Source organism: Barbus barbus (genome assembly GCF_936440315.1).
Source record: "Barbus barbus genome assembly, chromosome: 11".
NCBI lineage: Eukaryota > Metazoa > Chordata > Actinopteri > Cypriniformes > Cyprinidae > Barbus > Barbus barbus.
This window is the reverse complement of record NC_136739.1, coordinates 5,668,170-5,684,474: the sequence shown is the minus strand read 5'-3', so window position 1 is coordinate 5,684,474 and position 16,305 is coordinate 5,668,170. Positions and strand designations below refer to the sequence as shown.

General features: G+C 39.0%; 1 protein-coding gene across 2 annotated transcripts; it reads left to right on the top strand.

Moving 5' to 3' along the window:
- The first annotated feature begins 1,260 nt into the window (after window positions 1–1,260).
- tnfsf11 (TNF superfamily member 11) lies at window positions 1,261–15,980 on the top strand. Of its 2 annotated transcripts, none has more exons than XM_079427990.1 (4): window positions 1,261–1,899; window positions 10,368–10,403; window positions 13,718–13,853; window positions 14,021–15,980. In XM_079427990.1, the coding sequence occupies exons 1-4, from the start codon at window positions 1,387–1,389 to the stop codon at window positions 14,440–14,442; spliced, it is 1,107 nt and encodes a 368-aa protein (XP_079284116.1). In that variant the 5' UTR covers window positions 1,261–1,386; the 3' UTR covers window positions 14,443–15,980. The 2 variants fall into 2 exon arrangements, with proteins under 2 accessions (XP_079284116.1, XP_079284117.1); XM_079427991.1 differs by lacking the exon at window positions 1,261–1,899 and adding an exon at window positions 7,496–7,714.
- The last annotated feature ends 325 nt before the right edge of the window (window positions 15,981–16,305 follow it).

Genomic DNA, 16,305 nt, shown 5'->3' with positions numbered 1-16,305 from the left:
TCATCTATACCCTTCCATGACCTCAACTTTCCTGTAGCCGTCCCAGGCATGTACCTCCATATTGACATGGTAACGGTCCAGATTAGTTTTGGGGGATTTTCTAATGAACAGGGTGTTCTTAATCACTGTGTATGAATCATGTCTCCAACTATTCGAGTAAATAACCAGACACATTATGCTGCAGCCGCAAGATGTACAATCTTCACAGTGGTAATACCTTGGTCAGTAGGACAGGAGCTCTTTGCCAACTGGAAAGCTCTAGAGATGCAGGCTGGGAAAAACTGTCAGTGGGTTAAAATGGGCAGCACTGTGGCTACTCGAATTAGGCCTTAACTAACGGAAAAACAAGCAGGAAGCTGTTTGTGGGGAGTGCAGGAAGAGGCAGGGAGGCAGTGCTAATCTGGCGACATGCTGCATGTTTCAGTCTTGAGCGGAGTCGTGGATGTGGCTGTGCGCTCACTAAGGAGCCAGTTGCAATTTATCTTGGGATAATGAGAGACTGGGCAGCCTCTAACTGACAGTTTAGCTGTAATGGTCTACCACTGCCCTATTCCACACTGTTCATCTTAAAATCATCGCCATAGTGATACAGCAAGTACCACCTAAATTATATTAGCTCTGTACCAAAACCTATTATGCTGCCTCTCTGTCTACTGCCTACATAGGCAGCTGCCTTCCTAGTCAGCATCTTGAAACCTCATAAGTGACCCATTTGGGAATCTGTGTGCACCACACAAATATTGTTTATAGTAGTATCTAGCGGACATTTCTTTTGTCTTGATGGATGCAAAAATTGGGTTGCGGACTGTGCTGATGTTGAAAACTACGTCACATGGACTGCCTATGAACAGGGAAAGTTTACTTTGGGCTTTAGCATCGAAGCGTGCCAATGCTGCCTCTGTTGCCAGTTCACTAGGTTTTGGAACTAAGCAAGTGATATCGGATACGATCAAGATGCATTATGGCACAGGCTATCAAAACAACATTCTCTTTCCAGCTGTTTGTTATGGTCCATTTATTTTTCCAAAATTATAAAACATTGGGTTTTGTCCCAATGTTCACTGAAAAGTATAATGTGGACTATGACCCCATCCAGATCTTTGAAACCTCTACTGTATTAAAGCCAAGTATTTTTATAAGCTGCCTTCTAACCATAACAATAGATCACATATCAAAATAAGAGGTTATGCTGGCCATTTCCCCCCTTCAGAGTGGTTAACCTGATCACAGTGCATGCTGGCACAAGATTGATAACAGTTTAAGTACTTCCGGTGGCGCTGCGACCCGGACTCGTTGGCTGCACATGTCTATGCTGTTTTATGTTGTTTGTTTGTTTTTTAATTATTTATTTTTACTTTTGATGGTGGCACGTCAGCAAGCCACACAATGGCGACATTTGCACAGATTATTGTTTGGATATTTATGATTAGGAACGTTTTATCGCCATGGCTTTTATCAACTACTATGTGCGGGGAGACCCAAACTCTCATTTCATACACAAGAGAAGCCCTGTTCCTGCTTTCATCTCGATCTGTCGATCTAATTCCGACGGTGGACTTACCGGAGGAGCTGAAACGGAGTTCAGATCAACAGCGGCGACACCGGAGAAGAGGTCGACGTGGGAGAGTTTTACAGTGGCTCAGACGGAGGTCCAGTAGGCCCCCTCTTCCTTCAATTATCCTTGGAAACGTGAGATCACTTAGAACTAAGATGGACGAACTTCGTATTAATCCCAGGTTGTGCTTTGAGTATCGGGATTCAAGTTTATTGGCGTTTACAGAGACCTGGTTTCATAAGGATATTCCTAGTTCAATTGTGGAGATTGAAGGTTTTTCTTTAATCCGGGCGGACAGAGGGGAGTCCTCAGGAAAGGACAGAAGAGGAGGCGTCTGCGTGTATGTGAGTAATAAATGGTGCACACAGTTCTCAGTGAAAGAGACCTGTTGTAATCCTGACGCAGAATACCTCTGCCTAAGTTTAAGACCTTTTTATCTCCCGAGAGTGTTTGGCAGTATTTTATTGTGTGTAGCGTATATCCCTCCTAATGGCAACGTATCCAGAGCTGCCTCATGCATATCAGACTGTATTCAAAAACAACTACAGCGAACCCCTGGTGCTCCATTTCTTATCATGGGTGACTTTAACCAGTGTAAACTTCAGTCATTTTTACCAGGCTTCTTCCAGTGTGTTAAAAGTGCGACAAGGAACAACAATATTCTGTATAAATGTTATGGCAATATCAGGGAGGCTTACAAGGCCAAAATGAAACCCCCTTTATCAACATCGGACCACAATATAGTTAATTTGATACCAACATATAAGACTGTTTTGAAAAGGAATAAGCCCTTGGTTAAGGCAGTAACAGTATGGAATGAAGAGAATGTGGAAGCATTAAAAGGGTGTTTTTTGTGTACGGATTGGTCAGTATTTTATAATGCAGATTTGAACACCGTGACAGAGACGACCACTGATTATATTCATTTCTGTGTGGATACAATACTTCCTAAAAAGGAAGTTAGGATGTTCCCAAACAACAAGCCTCATATAACAAAAGAAGTGAAAGCCTGCATCAATAAGAAAAAGGCAGCTTTTATGAAGAAGGACTGGGTTGAGTTAAAGGTTGTACAAAAGGAACTGAATAAATTATTATTGGAAGCTAAGAAATTCAAAAGGGACTATACTGAACAATTTTTTATCTATGAATAATAAGAGATTGTGGGAATCTTTGAGGACAATTTCTAATATGGATTCTAAAAAACAATGATTTGTAACAACTGATGATTTTAAGAAAGCAAATGAGCTGAATGAGTTTTTTGTATCTTGTCAGTGAATGTGAAGTGATTTTATGAACTGTTGAATGTGGTACGGAAGCCAGATTATTTGTGAACCCTCATGAAGTTACTACACTTTTTCGTAAAGTTTGTACTAAGAAATCAACTGGGCCGGATGGCATTTCGCCGCATCTTTTGCGGATGTGTGCAGAGGAGTTAACCCTGGCATGGTGCCCGATTTTACAGCAATCACTTGACAATCATATGTTATGGAAAAAGTCCATTGTAACACCTGTTCCCAAAAAATCTGGTGCTTCCGATAATAATGATTTTAGACCAGTTGCTAGAACATTTGTAATTATGAAATGTTTGGAGAAATATGTTGTGTCCAGACTGAAAAGCAATATAAATTTATTGTTGGATCTTTTTCAGTTTGCTTATAAGGAGAGAAGAGGGACTGTTGATGCTGTCAATACTGTTGTTCACTTGACTTTACAACATTTAGAGAACGTTAATGCTTATGCACCGTTAGTTTTTGTGGACTTTAGTTCAGTTTTTAACACGCTTCAGCCAGAGTTACTCTTGGACAAGCTTGTAAAAATTAACGTTAATCCTTTTATTATTAAGTGGCTTTTTTCCTTCTTAACAAATCGTACTCAATGTGTTAAAGTAAATGATACACTATCTGATGTTAAATCAATTAGTACAGGTGCCCCTCAAGGTTGCGTATGCTCTCCAATTCTGTTCACTTTATATACAAACGATTGTTTTAGTAGAAATTAGAACAACTATTTTATAAAATACTCTGATGACACTGTAATACTAAGTCTTTTAGGAAAGAATCAGGACATAACAGAATATCAGTCTGAAATTAGGAACTTTGTGCAGTGGTGTACTGTAAATCATCTTATTGTCAATGTTGGAAAAACTTGTCTTATTGAACAAGTGGATACATTTAAGTATCTTGTGGTGGCCATTGACCGTTCATTGACTTGGAAAGTCCACATTGATTATCTCTGCTCAAGATTCCAGCAAAGACTATATATATTTTTAAGAAGGCTTAGGTTGGTCGGAGTAAGTAAAAATTTTTTGTTGTTTTACCAAGCAGTTTTTGAAAGTTTAGTGAACTATGCAATGCCAACTTGGTATGGCAATCTTTCAGTTCAATCAAAATCGCAGCTTGTACGTCTTGTCAAAGTTGCCATGAAAGTCATAGGTGTAAGAGAGTAAACATCACTTCAGTCCATTTATAAGTTGTTGGTTTTTAAGAATGCGCAAGCAATAGTAAGTGATTCAAGCCATGTTTTATTTTCAGCATATCAATTACTGATATCAGGGAAGCGTTATAGAGTTCCATTATGTAGAAGTAATCGCTATAAGAATTATTTTATACCGGTATCTATTAGGATTTTAAATAGTAAATTGCATTAACTGTGTTTTTTTTTTGTGTGTGTGTGTGTGTGGTTGTTGTGCATTGTTGCAGCTTTGAGTCCAAGACAAATTTACTGTAAAGGACAATAAAGTATAACTCTAAACTCTAGAAATACTAGAAGCAATTAGACATTATAATCCCTAGACTGATCTTAGACTAGAGTGATTCCTCTGGCATAACAGCAGTCTTTGTCTGTCAAACCATTGGTGCATGCTCTAATAATCTGCATTGTATTCCAACTAGTGAAACTACTCATAAAGTGAAACTGAATATATGTATTATGCCTGAATATTTTTGGCACATTTATTTTGCAAGTGATGTTTTGAAATCAGTGCTTGGTCAAAACCACATTCCCCCTTGTTTTCACGTAGCCACATTTTTTTATTACCAACATAAAGTCTAGTCCACTTTTCACTTTAGCATGGCCAAGAACCGCCTACTTAGACAGGAAGTGGCTATCTGACCGACATGTAAGGGGACCAATCTCCAAGCGGGACTGTTTTGAGTACTTTTTTAAGACTTGATGTTCCTTATTATAGTCGCATAGAGACTTGTAAACATGATTTCGATTTCCCTAACAGACAGATTAGAACGCCAGCCAATTAGAATGCAGCATGCCATGTGTTTTGGAGCTCTTGCCACGTTTGCGTGCAGTGTGCATCGAAGGCCCATATGGGCGTGCCAACTTATCTGTCACCAAGTTGGTTGTTTCGCAATAATTTTCATTAGACTGAGTATAAAGTGCAAAGACCGAAACAGACATAGAGCAGAGCTAAAGTGCCCTTTTCAAGACCTCTTCTGTTATGATGTAAAAAAAGAGAGAACGAGGAAGGAGAAAAGAGGAAGAGGCGAGTGTGCTTTGTGTGCTCTGGGATGACTTGCCACACAGGATGTGGCGGAGAAGGGAAAGGACAACACTGCACTCTTTCATGTCCCATTTCTGAAGTCTGGAACGTGGCGACTTCTTAATTCTGTGCGTATGTGGCTCTGACACTGATCACAGATTAATATGAGCAATGACTGCAGTACTGTTTCTGTTTTATTAAGCACTGTAAGAGCTATGAATATGTAATCCCACAGGCTAAAAGGACAACGAAAAGTCTCATGGGATACAAAATCCCATGAGCGAGGCTCTGCGGTGATGCTAATATTTCAAATCGAACTTCCTGCCTCTCCTTGAGTGCTGAAATATTGTGAAGTTTATGCAAAGAAAGCGGTCGCCCTGAGACACTTTAGCATAGCCACATGGAGTCTGCAACCAGAAAAAAACATCCTCACGGTGACTCCACAGTCTGCGAAACATGGGAAGGATTCTGGCATGGTGCTCTTGCTCATCCTGTGTGTACAGTACCACGCTTACAGGAGAGCTAATAATACGCTCCAGGGGCCTGCTCAGCACTGAGGAAAGTGCCTGCCAGTGGTTTCGGCTGCTTTGCTCTCAACACTGCCTGGTTTTGGCTGTCTGTCATATTCTGATGGAGTGCTGGTTTCGGCGTATTCAACTACCTTCTGGCTTGGGCAAGAACAGCTCACATGGCAAAACAAAAGTGTATAAATACCACCCAAACCTTCCTGCCGCAGCGCCTGCATTCTGTGGAAAATAGCTGAAGGCACGAGAAACCCACGGCAAAACTAGGGTTCTCACGGTATATTAATGACTCTCGAGCGAACGTGGCGTGCTGCGGGATAGCGGTCCCTGCGAGGGCAGCCAAGTTCATAAGGTTACGGAGTGTGCTCGAGCTTGTCCGGCCTTGCCCCTAATTTCAGAAGAGGAATGCAGGTGACCTGATCGTCATCCACAGGAATGCTCGTTACCAAGACACTGCGAGCGGACACGAGTTACGCAGAAGTCACAAACTCCAGCATGGTGCTGTTTGCAACCAGAGTAATAACTGTGGTTCTGAAATAAGCTGATATAATGGTGGAGCATTACAAGCTTTCAGCGCTGGAGGCTGGATGAATGGGGGATAGCAAAGCACATGAACTCTGTTGACATTCATCAATTCTCTTTCACAAACTGGCGTCTTCTCTGCAGCTGCCTAAAATAACTGTTTTAAAACAGTTTTTTCTGTTGGGATTTGTAATTGCTTGAACATCAAAAGGCACATTTGTTTACGAAGCTCTGTTCTTTTTTAACATCGCTTCAGCTTGGCAATAACAAGAGGAATTTCAGCGTGTTTATAAGTTCAGATAAACACTCAGTGACTCACTGATTCTCTTCAGGAATATCATGCTGATCTAAAATGTGGGCGTTATTTGGAAAATCTGTTTTTGGTGGCTCAGTAGGTATGACATCCAAAAATGTGCACTATGCATGATTCCAAAAATATAGCAGTTCACTAGACATGGTGTCTAAACCTGTTGTCTAGGTAAACGGCTCACTTGGCATGATGCCCAAAACACACTATCATGGTAGGCAGCACGATATGATGTCCAAAACTGGTGTTTACATATGCAGCTCACTACATATAATGTTCAAAAATTGTCAAGGAGAGGCAGCTTACTAGGCATGATTCACAAAACTGGTGTCTACATCGACACCCATACTGTTGGGCAGCTCGCCAGATATGATGCCCAAAGATGTTGTCTATGTAGGCATTTCACTAGGCATTACACCAAAATTTCTGTCAAGGTAGACAGCTCATTAGGTATTTCAGCAAAAATGGTGTCTATGTAGGCAACTTAATGATGGGCAGTTCACTTTGATGCCCAGAATGATTGACTAGGTAGGCAGATCACTAGGTATAACACCAATAAATGCTCTCTAGTTAGGTAGCACATGAGCACAGCCACAGTCTTGTGTGGTCTCAGTATTACAACAGACAGGAGCCAATATTGCAGCACTCCAGGAAGTAATAGTCATTATCAACACAGTCCCATATACAGTGGGTTTAAAGTGCAAGTGGTTTATTATTATGCACTTGTCATGTTAATCTCACTGGTTTTAGGAAGCTGTCAGTTTAATCTCTTTGCGATTTGTATGGTACTTTGCGGCGAGGAAAGATATTTAGCCTAATAATAATAAATACCTTGATTTATTTAAAACATTTACTTTAAACAGAAAGTAAGAGACACATGCATCTCCCGGTTAGCTAAGTCCTCATCTCTTTAGATAGCAATACAACTAGCAACCTGCTCTTGACTGAACTCACAAAAAAAGTGAAGAAAAGAAAAAAAGGAAACATGAAGCGTGATCATCTGTGTCTATTATCTGATTGGCTGTCTCCGAAGCCAACAGCATTGCCCACCCACATGTTTATATGAATCGTTGATCATTTGTGGAGTCCTCCCACTGAGAGAGGATCTGTGCCGCGATCGAGCGCTCATGGCAGCTAATGATTATCGCGCGTACCTGCGGAATCATATCGATATGGAAGAGGCTCCAGGGCGCGCGGCGCACACAGGATCCACGCACAGAGCGCTCATATTCGGCACGCTCGCTGTCATGGGACTGCTGCAGGTCGCGTCGAGTGTGGCGATTTTGTTGCACTTAACCGGTTATCTGCGAGAGGTAAGAAACTCTCAAGGAAGCAAAGACAGGCGGGATGCACAGTCCCCCTTATTTCATAAACTCTTTTATTGCAACACTTTTACAGGCTTTGTCACAATTTAGGTGCAAGTTTTACTCGCGTTTCAGCACTTTTGAGGCCTGTTTTTTTTTTTTTAACCTACTGTGAATGTCAAGCGCTGCAGGACTGTTCAGAGAGTGTGAGACGCACGCGTTTGAACTTCAGAAGGAGAGCGCGCTCGGAGAAGCGCCTTGTGCCCACTCACTGCTTTTTGTGCCAAGTGGGGTTTTAACGTAACTTCCAAAAACACTTGATTCTATGCTTTACAAGCTGCACGATTGTTGGAGGTAAAACGTATTTGACATAAAAAAAGTTGTGAATTTGGACGGTCCAATTAATTCCCGCCTTCAACAGATCATCAGATTTTAACTTTATATTCTGTCATCATTTAAACGTCGCTCCAAAGAGTTGTCAAAATGTTATAGCTCTTGATGTACATATATATTGTCAGTGATTCAGATAGCTTAAGCTGGTTTATAAAAAATAAAAAAAATCGCATATTTGTCAGGGATTTTAATCTCCGTGTCCTTCCAGGCGACAAAAACATTATCGTAAACATGTTTTAAGTATTTTTCTTTTCTTTTCTTTAGACATTACTGCTACTAATATCACCTCACAAATATATCAATGCGAGATATAGGAGTTTTATGTGTAGATGTCACCTTATTTATTGATCGCTGGTTATTAATTGTTTAAATAGTTTTGTGCACTAGTTTTGTTCTAGGAATAACTAATTCAATTGCTGAAGCAGGAAATGTTGGTTTTGGGCAATGCTGATCCTTGTGAATGTGGTGGTGTTGTTCTAGTAGCTACTGGTTTCCTTTTTCCAGAAATCTGGAGAAAACAGACATTAACTTTGCTGTTGAGGCTTTCCCACAAGTGATACAGAGACATATAGTGTCAGTCAAAAGGCTGGACATGTATGTTCATTCTGTCTGAGTGTATTACAATAAAAATTAAAGTCACCAGAGCTATAAAATAACACAAATAGGAATTATGGAGTGCCCAAAACCTGCTGAACAAATCCAAGGTTCTTTTTTGTCTAGATTCCAGCTCTGTTTACTCCAAACTAACTTCATTAGCTGCATCCTCAGATGCTTTGCACATAATTTCCTGAATTCAGAAATTCGGCTTGTAGTAGTGTAGTTGCTAGAAAGTAAAAGACTTATTTTTTCCCCTCTGGGAAGGTTGTTTGCTGGTCATGTCAGATTTGCCCTTTCACCCTGATTCTCCAATTCACGAGTTCACACTTACATATATTTAGTACGAGTAAGGTAATGTCCTGGGGAAGGGCTCCGAGCTCGGGAATGGCCTGAACCCAGAGTATCCCCCCATAGTGTGATACCTCTTGAGTGGAGAAGGGGTGGTGGAGGGATGCTGATTAACCATCAAATGAATAGAGGTATGTCAGCTGTATTTATATCCGTGCATTGATTAACTTGAGTGCGAACCTCTTGTGTTAATTAGGCTAAGTATCTGACGTGCTCCTCCCGAACTTTGTTAATAATCTGACTTCATTGCTCATCTGGTGGTCTAATACTTATATGTTTGGCAGCGCTGCAGTGAATGGGATGCTGAGAAACAGCTCTCACATGTTGTCATGCCCAGATCTCTCTCCTGTAGTTTGAATGCTGTGGAGAATATTATGACATCTTGTTTTGTGAGGCTTTGGCCCAAACGCAGCGGTGTATGTCGGAGGCTTCTTGTGTGCTGGTGGAGGGCCAAAGAAACAGATGCAAGAAAGGGAAAAAGATGAATGTCAGTTGTGTTTGGCTCCTGATTCATGTTATCCTCTGAAATGGATTCCTTAACTGAACCAAACCATATATGATAATGAAATGCTTTTGCAAAAAACCTCTTCTCTTATCATATTACCTTGTAACCGAGCACCTGCACTATTCATAGTTTCGGATAGGTGTTGACGCCCTAGTTTTATCGCTTTAAATATTGATCACAATCCAAGATCAGGGAGAACAGTTTGTGTAATTTCCATTTGTACTTGAACATATTTGACAAAGACCACAGTGTTCCTCTTTATTAATTTGACCAAAATGTAAATTACTTTTTGCATTTTCTGCACTTATGTTGAGGGAAGATCTGTGTAATTCTGGGGAATAGATTTTTTTTCCATGGTAAAATGTGAGATTGGAGATTTATTGATAAAAATAATTAGTCAAAATATGTAATCAACGAAAGTAATAGTGTTGGGGAATTTGAAGAATCTTATGAATGGCAAGCATTCCAGTTTTGTGGAAGTCTGAAGACTTTTTGTAGTGTTCTGCAGGTGCAGATTCAGGTCTGTTGCTTATAGTATATAATATGAACATGATAAGCACCTCATTTAAACCCTATGTGATGATATTGTTCTGTTTTACCACCGATGTTGAAGTAGCTGAATATATTTCTTCTCATCGAATTGGATTTACAGTAAATGTACATCTTACATCACTTTTGTTATCTGAGCATGTCAAGCGCAGTTTAATTTCTTAATAAAAGTAAGCCTGCTTTCCCGTTAGTTCATTAAAAGCATGCAGTGTGCAGTGGTACCTACTGGATGCAGTTGTGTAACTGAACTGTGTTTGTTGTGTTTTACAGGTCGACCTTGCCTCAGCCCAGCAGAGTCCTAATGAGGTGAGCTTATAAACTTCAAAAGATGAGTCTGTGTTCCTCATGCTTGTGTATTTTGGCTCAGACTAAGAAACCGCATCAGTTTGCAGTTTCCTGCCGTTCTTTTCCTCATTTTACACAACACAATTTGCATTTAGAAATCTTTTGAAAGAAACCAAATGCAATTTAAGTACACCATAAATCTCATTAGATTCTAAACAATGAAGCTTTAGAGCTTTTCTATGCTTTTTTGGGTTGTTTTCAACTGATAGTTGTCACTTGATACAACTGACACACATCCAACCAAGATTTAAAAAAAAAAAAAAATAGAGCAAAAAAATTGTGCAAAAGTGTGAAGATGCTTTATGCAGGTTGGGGTGTGATGGTCTAATCATCATTCTTAGCATTATAGACATTTCATGTGCCTATAGCAAGGCATTTCCTCTTATTAGCACAAAGAAGGAAATTCCAAACATGTATCTCTCCAGTGGCCTACAAGTAGTGTTTACTGGACAGACAGAATGTGCTTCTTGCATTAATGCTACCAATGTCCCATTGTTAAACATGGGCTCTGCATTGGTATTTTCACATATTTTGTGTAAAGACCGGGATAAATACGCCAGAAAACCACGGCTGCTGTAAAACATTTCCTTAACCATGATGGTGTAGTCGCTTGTGAAGAGGTCAAGTCAGAGTCCCTGGAACTGTTCTTTGTCAGTAACTCAGTTTGGGTATTCATGTCTCAGGGCTACTGGCTCTATAATTACAAATGACTTGCTTAAACATCTATATATGGTTCGTATGGATGCAGTTCTCATTGTGCTGTCCACATGTAGTAGAGTGTAATTGTAGGGTTTGCAAAATACATTTGGCTTCGGTTAAGAAATAGATTTGTCTCAATTAATATCAGAATCTGTGATATAAAGTGTGTTGACTTTAGTTCATACATGCATTTAAAGGACAGAGTGTGTGTTTTATAGGTATAATGCTATATAATATTTCTATTCATGGTCTTCTAGGCTTTATGAAGCGTTTTTTCCCCCTGACAGCTTGCTTCGCCAGGCCATGAGAAGTGTACTGTTTTTATCATTACCCTGGGACAACTTATTTCCGAGGAAACGTAAACCTGAAAAAGTGTTTAAATATATGTTATGTCATGGCTTTTTAATGTTGCTCAAACGCAATCTAGTTTGAGAGCTTGTATGTGCTGGCCTACTTTGTTTGTGGTCTACCAAAATTCTTAAGAAGGTTAGAGCATTGAACAACGTCCAGATCGCTGCTCTTGAAAGCCCTACTCATTATGTTTGTTTGATATTCGATGCAAGTATAGGACAAAAAAAATAAAATAATATTATGTTTAGATATTTAGTAAATGTTTCATAAATATAGCTTTTACTTCGGCCTTAATGTACTACCACTTATATAAATCTCTTTGTGGTATAATATATATAAAATTATGACATGTTTGCCCACAAATCAGACTGGATTCAGTGTGTTCCAGATTTCCTGGACTTTCTGGATTGTTGGCTCCATTTAAAGGCCTCTTGCCTTATATATCTGGTCTTACCTGTCATGCATGGTGTTCCTTTAAAGACAGTTGAGTCTTGGCCTACTGAGCCTGATGCAAAATCTGCATCTGGAAACCTGTCGCCCTCAAGCAAAATTCACGATCACTTGGATTTCGAATAGTTTTCAACCATGAAAATGTATTGATGAATGATATTTACCCAACCAGCCTGATGCTACATAATGACTTTGAGAACAGAACTATGTGTTAATATGTGAAAGTTCTTGAACCCTGGTTGTGACTTTTGCAGTTTCTAGTGACAGAAATGACACATTTCAGCTTTAAAGGCTTGAATGTAGATAACTTTTCAGTTTTCCTAAATGGTCATCAAACAATGTTGCAGTGCAGTGTTGGGGGTAACGCATTACAAGTAACTCAAGTTACGTAATATGACTTTTTTCAAGTAACTAAAGTAACGCATTACTTTTTCAGAAAAGTAATGCCAGTTACTTTTTTTCCCATTTATTGACTGACAGTGCTCTGTGTAGTTCTAGATTAAATGTGAATGTGCATTAATTCATCCCACTCGCAAAAAAACATATTTAGTTTTCATCAAAATTAATTAAAACAGTGAAATGCAAGCTCAGAATATGACGCAAACCTGCAATAGTGAAAGATGTTAAACAACACAGATGTATCTAATCCCATTTTATTAACCGATGTCTTTGCTGCTGACCTTTGATGATACAGTTCAACCATACTAATAAGCAAAAATGATTTTAGATAAACTAACAATTGTACTTCATTGTAATTTTTTTTTTATTGCTGAAGAGTGTTGAATCTTCCCTGGCGTTCTACTTTACAGACATGAATTTACTTTTCCTTCAGCCTGAGGTTTATTCATGACACTTTTTGGTGTGAAAGTACTTTTACATTTGCTGTAATTAGAACTTCTTGTATTAAAAACAATCAAGCCCTGCTCATATTTAAAAAGCAACGCAAAAATAACGTAACGCATTACATTCCATAAAAAGTAGCTAAGTAACGTAATTAGTTACTTTTTTAGGGAGTAACGCAATATTGTAATGCATTACTTTTAAAAGTAACTTTCCCCAACACTGTTCGGGACAAAAAATTCGGGACAGTCCCGAAATCTAAGCTGCTGTCCCGAATCCCGAATCCCGCTCTAATTGTCCCCTTAAATAGTTATTGTCTGATAAAACATAAAAAACTGTCCGTGGAGCGAGGTTGAGTCATCCTGCAGCCTGGCAACCAGCCCCCGCCGGCTGCTCATTGGCTGCAGCATCTTGTTTTTTTTTTTTTTTTTGGTTCATTAACTTCAGTTTGAAGTATAAAAATAGCCTAACGTTACTTCTATATTATATAAAATTATATGTATATGTAGGCTACTTATATTAATAAAAACATGATTGGTTCAGTCACTTTCGTTTGAAATTCATTATCTTTATTATTCATTATTCATTACTGCCCCCCCCCCCCCGTCCCGAATTTCAACCAATCTCATCTGGTCACCCTAGTTGCTAAGTCTTTTGCTTGTGTGAAATAAGGAAAACAATGAGGAATCAATGTATACGTTTACACCACTTCCTAACTAGCTTGTCTGGTTTCTATTTATGCTGCATCATGTTAGGTAGACCTTGCCACTGTGAAATGTCATTGGTCCAAAATCCCACTGAAATATCTACAATGAACATTCAATATCCATTGTTTAGTCTGTACATATATTTGTTTTCTTATTTGAGATGATCATGATCATAAAAATCTGTACTGTGAAGATCATTCAGTAATGTGTTTGGTTGTTCTTTCTCAGGAAATGCACAGTGAAACCTTAATAGCTGATCCACTCAAAAGTTTTAAGGAGAGGAAGGAAAAATGTCGTCTAAAAAAGGACACACGCATGCCATCAGCTCACCTTCCTATCAAGACGCCGACTAATTTTTCAGCCAGTAAGCATATGCTGTTTATTTCAGAATCACGTGGCATGATTGTCAGAAATGTTTCCAGAAATGTTTTTAAATTCTCTTTATTAAAAAAAACCTAAAGTGATCTTATCTTGGAGTAATATATATCCATATTTATATAAAACATGTTTATTCTGATTGTGCCTTTGCAGAAAATCGAAATGAATTAACCATGATCACCTGGGATGATTTTCAAGGGCTGAATGTTAAGATGAGATACCACGACGGACGAATTCTTGTGAATGAAGCTGGCTATTACTATGTATATGCCAAGACCTGCTTTCGATACGCTGAAGAACACGACTCGAGCAAAGAGGACGTCAGCAATTTACAGTTGCTACAATACATTTATCACGAGAAGCATACGCAGTCTGTAATTACACCTATTCTCCTTACAAAAAGTGGCGGCACTCAGCAGTGGAACATTGCGAAGTACAACATGTACTGCGTGGAGCAGGGGAGAGGCATCCATTTGAGTAACGGCGATGGAATTTATGTCAGTGTATCCAACGCATGGCTACTGGACCCAGAAGCTTACGGGACGTATTTTGGAACTTTTAAGATAAGCAATTGATTTGCATCGTTTTTGCTACTGAACATGTTAATGCACATTTTGCAACCTTAATAACTTTTTTAAAGTGACCATGAACCACTGAGCACTTGTTTTTGATCACTGACTGTAGAATTTTTGTTCAATGTAGATGACTTTTAAGAGCATATTATAACTTTGAACACTTCTCAATTGTGCCGTTGAAGCTCTTAAGTACCAGCACTAGAAAACCAAGAATGGACTCAGGCCTCTGTCCGTGTTTTTATAGTTAAGTACCAATACTGGCAATAAGGGCTGCCGTAAAGGGATGAAGGTTAGGACGATTCCAAGGGCCCTGACCAGAGAGGGGGCCCGACGCAATCCCTGGGACACGATTTCAAAGCGGGCTGAGGCAAAAACTGTCCAAGGAGCCCAGAAATGCTAGCGATGCCCAATACTGGTACCCATACTCTTAAAATGCTCCAAATGTCAACAACCGTGCAATGAATCACAGCGGTGGAGAGATGCTGGACAGTCCTAGTAAAGTACACCAAATCGCAGTAGTCCGCTGCGACCTTCACAACAGAGGAAAAACATACAAACTAAGTGCTCAAATTTAGTTTGAATCATACTCAGTATGAACGTCTGGTTCACTGAAGTGTTGTATAAAAGCAATAACACATTTGCAGCCTTAGCTGTAATGATGTATTGTTAGTGAGTACCAAAAAGTAACTGCCTTAAGATAGTAATAAAATATGACATATCAGTGCATGCCTAGTTTATGAATTTCATCATTACATTTATTGGATCAAGATATAAAACAGTCTAAATACCATGAAATGTTTAATTCTAGCAAGCATGGTTAAGTTGAACTTTGTAAAAACCATCATGCAGAATCTGTCAAAGACAACTGAATTGTGCCAAACTGGTGGATAGATGCTTCCAACAATATCATCCATTTTACTGATTGATGAATTTCGCTGTTGGACATTTAGAGCTGCCCTTTGGTTTTTTAATGGTGTTAAAATCAAATTTCTTGAACAAAACATATACAAACATTCAACAAAAATCAAGGCAGCTGGACTGTTTTTGATTCAGTGTGAGAGGCGATGTTCAGAACCAAACTGAGTTTGGTTCACTCTAATTTAATTTTTTTTCTTTTTTTTAATGCACTAAGTGTATTTATTTATTTTCTATGATGATAGAATGTTTGTCAAATGTTCTGTCTGTTGTACAGTTTTGTAGTGTGTATATAATTGTATAATTGCCTTTTATTCCATTCTTCAAGAGGTTTTGGATGAAGGGCTTTTAGGTCAGTTATACATGCGCTTTTGTCCTAGGCACAGGGCTCCTGTTTAAAACATAAATGGATTAGTTTCTCACTAAGAAACTTTGTATTTAAGTAAAATTCATTTGACAATTCTGTGTGCAAATGTTTGTGGACCGCAGAATATATTGTTGCCAACCCAAAGCAAGCCTAAAAAGGTTTGCAGCCTTAAAGCCCGCTATTTTTTCATATGTTAACAAAAGTTTTGTTTAATTATGTTTATTTATACTATTCTGCCTAATAAAGATACTTTTCTAAATAAAATACCAATTTGTTAATGAAAAATACTTTTGATAATGTGATGTGCTAAACGCTGTTCACATTTACCATGTTTTCCACCTCCTAGGCATTCATAGTTTACATACGCGCTAAGTCTATTTTAATATTGCCTCGACAAAGAAAAAGTCCAGGCGGTTCCCAGCGTTAACTGGCTCCTCTCTGGATGTGACAGCTAAAGTAAATGTTTGGTCTTTCCTTTCTTTGTGGTATTGTCAAGAAAACGGGTGAATTACGCTAGCTGTGAGGTGGGAACATGGTCATCCTTGAAATAATATCCACCCTTTAGTGGCGGTTGTTTTATC

Bases quoted from the DNA above. Each gene is read 5' to 3' on its own strand.
- tnfsf11 (XM_079427990.1), top strand. From the start codon at position 1,387: ATGGCGACATTTGCACAGATTATTGTTTGGATATTTATGATTAGGAAC. The intron at 10,404-13,717 runs GTGAGCTTATAA...GTTCTTTCTCAG, and splicing joins CCCAGCAGAGTCCTAATGAG to GAAATGCACAGTGAAACCTT. The intron at 13,854-14,020 runs GTAAGCATATGC...GTGCCTTTGCAG, and splicing joins GCCGACTAATTTTTCAGCCA to AAAATCGAAATGAATTAACC.